The 8,922-nt window shown below is 49.1% G+C and overlaps 1 protein-coding gene across 1 annotated transcript; it reads left to right on the top strand.

The window, feature by feature from the left end:
* Window positions 1-323: 323 nt before the first annotated feature.
* On the top strand, window positions 324-3,718 carry LOC114808648 (sequestosome-1-like). The gene is made up of 2 exons (XM_029056427.2): window positions 324-704; window positions 3,555-3,718. Exons 1-2 carry the CDS (start codon window positions 509-511, stop codon window positions 3,626-3,628), a joined length of 270 nt encoding a protein of 89 aa, XP_028912260.1. The 5' UTR covers window positions 324-508; the 3' UTR covers window positions 3,629-3,718.
* Window positions 3,719-8,922: the final 5,204 nt, after the last annotated feature.

Below are 8,922 nucleotides of genomic sequence, written 5' to 3'. Positions count from 1 at the left end.
CTCGGAAGCCTTTAAGACCACCACGCGAGTGTGAAAAATTTTTATCTTTCCCCCCGTTACCTGGAAGTTCTTTTAGTGCCCGTCTCCCGGCCCTTAAGACGTCAGGTCCTCGAGGCTACGGGACGGGGTCTGAGCGCTCAGTCCAGCGCTCTGCCCGCCGCCAGGGCTGCCCCAGTGCTCGTGATTGGGTGTTGGATTGGGATTCCCGGCCGGGGCAGGCTGCGGAGGGGGCAGGCTGCGGAGGGGGCAGGGGGCAGGGGGCGGGGGCCGGGGAGCGGAGGCGGAGGGGTGGAGCCCTTGGGCGGGCGGGCGGGCCGGCCGGCCGGTCGCGCTCTATAAGGGGCGGCCCCGCCGGGTCCCCGGCCGGTGGCGTCGGCGCTGGAAGCTGCAGCTCCGCCCCCGAGCCCGGCCCACCAAAGCGCTTTCTTTGCTGCGCCACCGCGCCCGGCCTCCGGCTCCCCGGCTGCGATCCCCGGACTCCTCCGATCCCCGGACTCCTCCGATCCCGATGCCGGCCATGTCCCCGCAGCTGACGGTCAAGGCCTACCTGCTGGGCAAGGAGGAGTCGCACCGCGAGATCCGCCGCTTCACCCTGGGCCCCCCGGAGCCGCCCGGCGGGCCCGGCTGCTGCGACCGGCTGCTCCGCCGGCTCGACCAGGTGTTCCCCGCCCTGCGGCCCGGGACCTTCCAGGCCTACTACCGGGGTGAGCCCCGCCGGACGGGCCGACGGCGGGCCGGGGGACGCGGTCTCCCCGGGGGGCGGGGGGGCGGGCTGCCTGGCTGCCTGCCTGCCTGCCTGCCTGCCTGTGTGCGGAGGGGGATCTGGGGGCTCGGCTCGGCGTTGGGGGGTGGGGGGTGCTGCGCGCCCTGGGGTTATTTTACTATTACTTTCCTTCTTTTTATGGCTTTTTTTGAGCGCGTACTACCCGCCCGCCGCTGTACTAAGCGCTCGGGTCCGTACGAGATAATAAGGAATGTGTATTGGGTGGGTGGGTGTCCGCGCGCGCGCCCGCGAGCGAACCAAGCCGAGGTAGGGAGAGAGCGCGCCGGGGTGTGCGCGCGCGTGCGGGGGGAGGGAGGAGAGTGTGTGTGTGTGTGTGAGAGAGAGAGAGAGAGAGATGGGGGGGAACTAGGGCAGCCGAAGCCCCACTGGAGGGAGGGGGCGATGTGAGAAGTCATGAGTTCTAATCCCCGCTCCGCCACTTGTCTGCTGTGTGACCTTGAGCAAGGCATTTCTCTGTACCCTCTGTAAAATGGGGATTGAGCGTGTGAGCCCTACGTGGGACAGGGTCTGTGTCCAACCCGATTGGCTGGTACCTGCTGCCGCAACGCTTAGTACAGTGCCCGGCACAGAGTAAGCGCTTAGTAAATACCATAACAATAACAAAAGCAGCGAGCATTGAGGTGGGAGACGTTGCCTCTGCCAGCAGGTCTGCAGCTTTCCCCGCGCCTGCTCCGGAGTGACCCTGCGATAGATGGACGGGCGGACGGACGGTCGGTCGGCCGGCGGCCTCGATCCCGGGGCACGGGAGGTCCAGCCCTCTGACCCCGCCGTCTCCCACCCGGCGGCCCCCTAGGAAACCCCTTTAACCGCAGGGCGACGTCGCGCACGCCCCTTAACCTCTTCGGGCCTCGGTTTCTGCGTCCGTAAACGTCACTTAGACGGGGAGCTCCGTTTTTAGTGATTAACTAGCAGCTCCTGAAGACCGGGATCGAGTCTACCAAATCGTCCATTATACCACCCTCCATAACCGCTCCTTTTTCTTGTCTCTCCTGAGTTGACCTCGGTGAGAGTGTCTTGGACACCCTCTTTAATTTCAGGATAAGCGGAGGTGCCCCCTCCCCCCACCACACACATACACCTCACCATGATAAACTCCCTTAGGTCTGGTTGCAGTCAATCTCGGCGGAGTCCCGTAGTATTAACTCTGCAATGCCTTTTTTTTGTTTGCTGCTACTCCCCCCTGAGGTGTCTCCCTCTTTGCCTGCCTGCCTCCCTCATGAAAATGCTCAAGTTCTACTTGTTGAGGTGTGCAGCGGCTTACTAGAGCTTACATGACTCTTTGGCTTTTTTGTTCAAGTGGCTTTGCTCTATGCTCAGATCTTACAACTGGGTACAGTAACTTATTAAAAAGCAATTTTGTCTTTCCCAGTTATTTTCCACATTTGCCACCCCTCTTCCTCCTCTGGAGCTGCAAAGATGGCTTCCTTGTTTACTTTTCTGGGTGTCTGCAACATAGGTGACGTCAACAGCTCAGTGGCTGACTCAGGGATCAGGCCAGTGGTGTTAGCTGTGGAAGGGACGGCAAGATTCCCAGACTAAGTTGGTAATAGTTCCTGATAGCTAAAGTGGACTTTTTGGTCCAATATTAGGAAGATTATTTTCTTTTGGCCTGATTTGTTAGGGACCATCTTCAAATTCTGCAGGCAGGACCCAGAAGGATTGAAAAAAAGCCCCAGAGCACTTAGTGCACTAGGTCAGCAGACCATTCTAGATGATTTGAGTAGTGTGGTCGATTGTTTTCCAGTAATGAATCGTTGTGTCTTGTTTGCTGGGTTTCAGTCACAGAGACAAACTAAATGGCACTTATTGAGGACTGGGTTTGAGCTGCAAGCTTAACACTTTCTGTAGTCTGTCAGCAGGACAAGATGTTGTAGTATAGTGAAGTGGGAACACCTCACCCTCCAAAATTCTTGCTTTGGACTGTGAGCTAGTCATAGGCAGAGATAGTCACTGTTTATTATTGTATTATGCTTTTCTAAGTATTTTGTACAGTGTTCTGCACACAGTAATTGCTTAATAAAATAATCAAATTAATGAAGACACCCCCCCAAATCTATAGTATTTTGAGAAGTGCACTGCATCTCTGTGATTCCCTTGAATGGTAAAATGAAAAGCATGGCCCAGTAGATGGAGCCCAGGACCGGAGTCCTAATCCTGACCACCACCATTTGCCTGCTAAGGAACTTTGGGCAAGTTATTTGACTTTTCTGGGTCTTAGTTTCCTCATCTGTAAAATGGGGATTCAAGACCTGTTTTTCCTCTCCCTTAGGCTGTAAGCCCCATGTGGAACCAGGACTTTGTGACCTGATTATATTATATTTACCCTAGTGCTTAGCAGTGTTTTAAAAATGCCATAATCATTATTGATATTGTTATATTAGTAAATCACATACACCATATATTAATATTCTATGTCTTACATTATATTTTATTATATATATTTTGCTTTTATAATAAAAGGAATACATGCAGGAGGAAACTAAAACTTACTGACCCACATAGAAAAAAGCTTGGCCACAGTAGGGAGAGGGTCCTTCTTTTCCAGGCCTGAATTCAGGCCTCTGAGCCCCCAAAAGCCATGGATGGGCTAGAAGAAAAGGGATGCTGTCCCCCAGCTGATTGCTGCTGTGAGCCAGTGCACTGGAGGCATTCTCTCAGATCAGAAAAACCATCTTCTCTTAGCCCCGAGAAAGATAGGATGGTGCTAGTGAGGTGGTTCAAGAACTCATGTGGCGCACCTATGGGGTTTTTTGTTTTTGTTTTCATCCAGATAACATGATGGCCTTCTCCAGTGACAGAGAGCTGAAGATGGCCCTGCCATATGCTAAGGACAATATCCTGTGAATTTACATCAAAGCTGAGGGCCACTGGAAGAGGAATAGCACCTGAGATGGTAATGGTTTCAGGAGAGAAATAAAAGAGTAATAATAATGATGGTATTTGTTAAGTGCTTACTATGTGCCATGTACTGTTCAAAGCACTGGGGTAGATACAAGGTTATTAGTTTGTCCTATTTCACACTCAATCCCCATTTTATAGATGAGGTAACAGGCACAGAGAACTTAAGTGACTTGCCCAAAGTCACACACCTGACAAGTTCTGTAGCCGGGATTAGAGCCCACAACTTCTGACTCCCAAGGCTGTGATCTTTCCACTAAGCCACGCTGCTTCTTCAATAATAATTATAATATTTGTTATGCACTTATTATATGCCAAGCACTGCTCTAAACACTGACGTGAACACTGAGGTAGATACAAGCAAATTGTGTTGAATACAGTCCCTATCCCCATTTTACATATGAGGTAACAGAGATAGAGAAGTGAAGTGATTTGTCCAAAGTTACACAGCAGTTGTATTGGAGCCAGGATTAGAACCCATGACCTTCTGACTCCCAGGCCTATGCTCTACCTACTGTGCCATGCAGTTCTGGATGTGGAGGTCAGTGCTTCGTTGGCTGCCTTTGGGAGTGATGGCTTTACCTTGCGTTGTCCTTGCTCACTCCTTCACAGCTGGGTAGGACTGGCTCCACAGAGTAGCAAGCCCCCTCGTGGCCCAGTTGGCCCTAGTTTGGGGGTGTTTCTCTCTCTCTCTCTGCTCACTTCCCTTAGATGGGTGTGAGTGGAGCTCGACTGTAAGATCGTCCTCTAGACAGTAAGCTACTTGTGGGCAAGGATTAAGTCTGTTTATTGTTGTATTCTCCCCAGCTTTTAGTATGGTGGTGTGCCCTCACTGAGTGCTCAATAAATACAATTAACTGACTGATTGACTGACACAGAGGTGTTGGAAGCAGCCTGGCTTAGTGGAATGAGTGCTAGGCTGGACATCAGAAGACCTAGATTCAAAATCCTGGCTGTGCCACTTGCTTGCTTTTGGACCTAGGGCAAGTCACTACTCTTTGGCTTTCCTCATCTGTAAAATGGGGATTCAGTTCCCAGTTATCCCTCCCACTTTGATGGGAGCCCCACAAGGGACAGTGTATTGACTCCAGTGCTTGGCATATCATAGAGAAGCAGCGTGGCTCAGTGGAAAGAGCATGGGCTTGGGAGTCACAGGTCATGGGTTCCGTTTCTGGCTCCATCACTTGTCAGCTTTGACAACTTTGGGCAAGTCACTTCACTTCTCTATGCCTCAGTTACCTCATCTGTAAAATGGAGATTAAAACTGTGAGCTCCATTGGGACAACCTGGTCCCCTTGATTCTCCCCCCAGCGCTTAGAACAGTGCTTCACATATAGTAAGTGCTTAACAAATACCATCATTGTTGTTATTATCATAAGCACTTAAATACCATTATTGTTAGGCCTGGGACTTGCTACCATCTGTGCTGGCTTTGGCAGGATTGAATTGTGACTCTTTTAGGAAAGGACATGAACTTTTTCATGTCCTTTTTACTCCAGGTGATTCCGGAGTAAGGTCCCCAACATGTCCAAGCACATCTGTAATATACTCCCTTGTTATCCAACTGCCACATGCCCTATTGTTCACAAGAACAGTCCCTGAGCACAGATTCCACTGTGTCTATAAAGACTCTAGGTGTACCAGCTGGCATATTTGAGATATCTATCTGCAACATTGCCATCTAGTCATCTTGTAATCACATTTCTAGCTTCAGAATACCAATTTCCAGATTTCAGAGCCACTTTCAATTTCCAGAGCAGGGGAGAGGCAATGGTTGGCTTGAATTTGGCCTTAAAACTGTATTTGGGTTTTTAATGACTTGCTCTGCTGAACCTTTGGAGAAGATTCCAACTAGACAGTCCTCACTTATTGCTTCTGAAACTGCAGCAGGTTGCTGGGGAGGCTGCTTTGCCTAATTATAGTAATAACAAATATCAACTTAATAATATTTGTGGTATTTAGGGCTTGCCAAATCCAAGCATCATAGTAAGTGCTGGTGTACATAAAAGATCTACTCAGAGTACCAGTGTGGCCTAGTGGGTGGAGCACTGACCTGGGAGTCAGAAGGACATGGGTTCTAGTCCTGCCTCCACCACTTGTCTGCTGTTTGACCCTGGACAAATCATTTGACTTCTCTGTGCCACAGTTACTTCCTCTGTAAAATGGGGATTAAGACTGGGAGCCCCATGTGGGACAAGAAGTATGTCCAATCCAATTTGCTTATATCCATCCCAGTGCTTAGTACAGTGCCTGTCACATAAGTGCATAACAAATACCACAGTAGTTCTTCTTATTAGATAAATGGTGAGTCCTACAAGGTTCAAGGACTGGGTCCCATCTCCTAACCTTGTGTCCACCCTAGTTCCTAGCACCCAGCAAGCACTTTATAGTTATGTTGTTGTGGTGGTTATCGTTGTAGAGAAGGATCCAGAAGCACCCCCCTGAACAAAGTGCACCCCAGTATGGTAACTGCGACGGCTCTCCAGGGCTCGTGGGGGAAACCTGGTTAAGTTTATTATCTCCAGACTACAATCTGTGCAGCACCCGAGAGGCCATGGGGACCAACGAGTACCAACATGCTCATATTCCAAAACTCCTTACTTGACCCCATTGGATGCATAGCGGGCCCAGCCCCCTCCCCTTGGGAGAAGGAAATTGCCCACTGGTACATTGGGGGGTGTGCACTGGGTCCTTTTTGCCTGGCCTCTGCCCTTGAGGGAGTACTGCTAAGCCACATCTAATGCTCCTGGGACACTGCCATGTATTTCAGTCAGTTTCCCTCAGCCTGTGGCTCCGCAAGATGCCCCATAGGGACTTTCCCCCTTTGTATGGTTACAGGGCTGTGGCCCCGACTCCCACACCACCTGCCTGAACATTGGACTGGCCCAGGCAAGTGATGTACCCCCAGACTTGACGGCAGAACCAGGTGCTTGGCACGGGACAGGGTGCTGTGGGGGGAGGCGGTGCATTGTGGCTCTTTTGCCCATGTAATAGTCTGGGTGTTTAGGAACCGTAGCAGTAAATAGTATTTTGTTACTCATAGTATTTATTAATTACTGGGTGCAGAGCTCGGTATTTAGTACTGGGAGAGTAGACAGTTGGGAGTTAGATCCTGTCTTTATCTCTTGAAGGGCTTATAACTTAACCATAACTGTCTGAGAAACAGATAGCTTAATGGAAAAAGCCCATTCTTGAGAGTCAGAGGATGTGATTTCTGATCCCGCCTCCACCACTTGTCTTCTGAATGGTCTTGGGCAAGCCACTTAACTTCTCTGTGCCTCAGTTACCTCATCTATAAAATGAGAATTAAGACTGTGAGCCCCAAGTGGGACAACCTGATTACCTTGTATCTACCCCAGAATTTAGAACAGTGCTTGGCACATAGTAAGCACTTAACAAAGTCCATAATTATTATTATTATCTAACCATAACACAAGCCTTCATAAAATCTGGGGTCAAAGGACCAGAAAGGTAAGTTCCCAGTCCCATCTACTTCTCCAGAGGGCAGATTGAAGGAGCAGTAGTGCAATATTACTGCTTAGGCTTTTCTCTGACTTCAGGAGTGTATCAAAGTCACAATCCGCTCTTATATCTCTTAAAGTGTCAACTGCCAAAAGTTCAACTCAGGATCCCAATGTCACCATCTTCCAGGATGTGTGAGAGAGTGTGGCTGCCATCTTGAGCACCCTCAGTGAATACCAGACTTCAAATCTTGGAAATCTACATCTGGAGCAAATTCGTGCTCACCACAGTGCTGTTAGAGGGAAGCCAGAAATTCCTGACCCTCCTAGATGGAAGTGGACTAGCCCCATGGATGGCTTTTGAAATGTGTTCCCATCACCTAAAACCCAATCAGTGGTATTTATTGGGTACTTACTGTGCAGAGCACTGAACCAAGTGCTTGAGGGAGCACAACACAAAAGATGTCATGCTTGTGATCTAGAGGGTCACCCCAGCATTAAAATAAAATATGGCTGTGGACATAAATGCTGTGGGGCTGAGGGTGGTGTGAATAGCGAGTGCTTATTGTAGACCCATGCATGGACTGGCTCTCCACATCACCTCTTTACCAGTGGGATGATCTAAGTTTGTTTGGAAAGTCCTAATCCAGGAATGCCTGTTTCTTAACAGCTCTTCATCCCTCAACCTGCTAACTAGGAAGTAGGTCAGAGGGCCCATATCTGGTAAACTTCAAATTGGTCTAAATCTCAGCCACCCATTCATTTATTTATTTATTCAGACGGTCAGTTGGTCATTTATTGAGTGCTTACTTTGTGCAGAGCACTATATTAAGTGCTTGGGAGAGTACAACTTAACAGTTGTACTTAGGGAAGCAGCGTGGCTCAGTGGAAAGAACCTGGGCTTCAGAGTCAGTGGTAATGGGTTCTAATCCCAGTTCTGCCATTTGTCAACTATGTGACTGTGGGCAAGTCACTTAACTTCTCTGTGTCTCAGTTACCTCATCTCCAAAATGGGGATGAAGACTGTGAGCCTCATGTGGGACAATCTGATTATCCTGTATCTCCCCCAGTGCTTAGAACAGTGCTCTGCACATAGTAAGCACTATGTGTAGTCTGCACATAGTAAGCACTTAACAAATACCAACGTTATTATTAACAACAAACAGACATATCCCTTGACCACAAAGAACTTTCAGTCTAGAGGGGAAGACAGACATTAATATAAGTAAATATATTACATATATGTACATGCTGTGGGGCTAGGTGGGGGGAGTGAACAAAGGGAGTAAGATAGGGCGATGCAAAAGGGAGTAGGAGAAGAGGAAAGGGAGCACTTAGGGAAGGCCTCTTGGTGAACATGTGCCTTCTAAAAGGCTTTGAATAGGGAGTGTAATTGTCTGTTGGATTTGAGGAGGGAGGGTCTAACATGCCAGAGGAATGACGTGAAATAAATGAGATTGACATATATGAGAAGGTTAGCATTTCAGGAGCAGAGTATGCAGGCTGGATTGTAGTTAGGAGAGTACTAGGAGGGAGCAAGGTGACTGAGTGCTTTGAAGCCAATATGGTGAGTTTTTGTTTGATGTGGAGGTGGATGGGCAACCACTGGAATTTTCTTGAGGAGTGGGGAAACATGTAATGAACATTTTTTAGAAAAGTGATCTGGGCTGCAGAGTGAAATATGGATTAGAATGGGGAGAGACAGCCTGAATACAGGAGGTCAGCAAAGAGGCTGATACAGTAGTCAAAGCAGGATAGAATACACGACTGTATTAACAT

This window comes from Ornithorhynchus anatinus, chromosome Y1, assembly GCF_004115215.2.
Source record: "Ornithorhynchus anatinus isolate Pmale09 chromosome Y1, mOrnAna1.pri.v4, whole genome shotgun sequence".
NCBI classification, from domain to species: domain Eukaryota; kingdom Metazoa; phylum Chordata; class Mammalia; order Monotremata; family Ornithorhynchidae; genus Ornithorhynchus; species Ornithorhynchus anatinus.
This window is presented reverse-complemented; position numbering and strand designations above follow the sequence as displayed.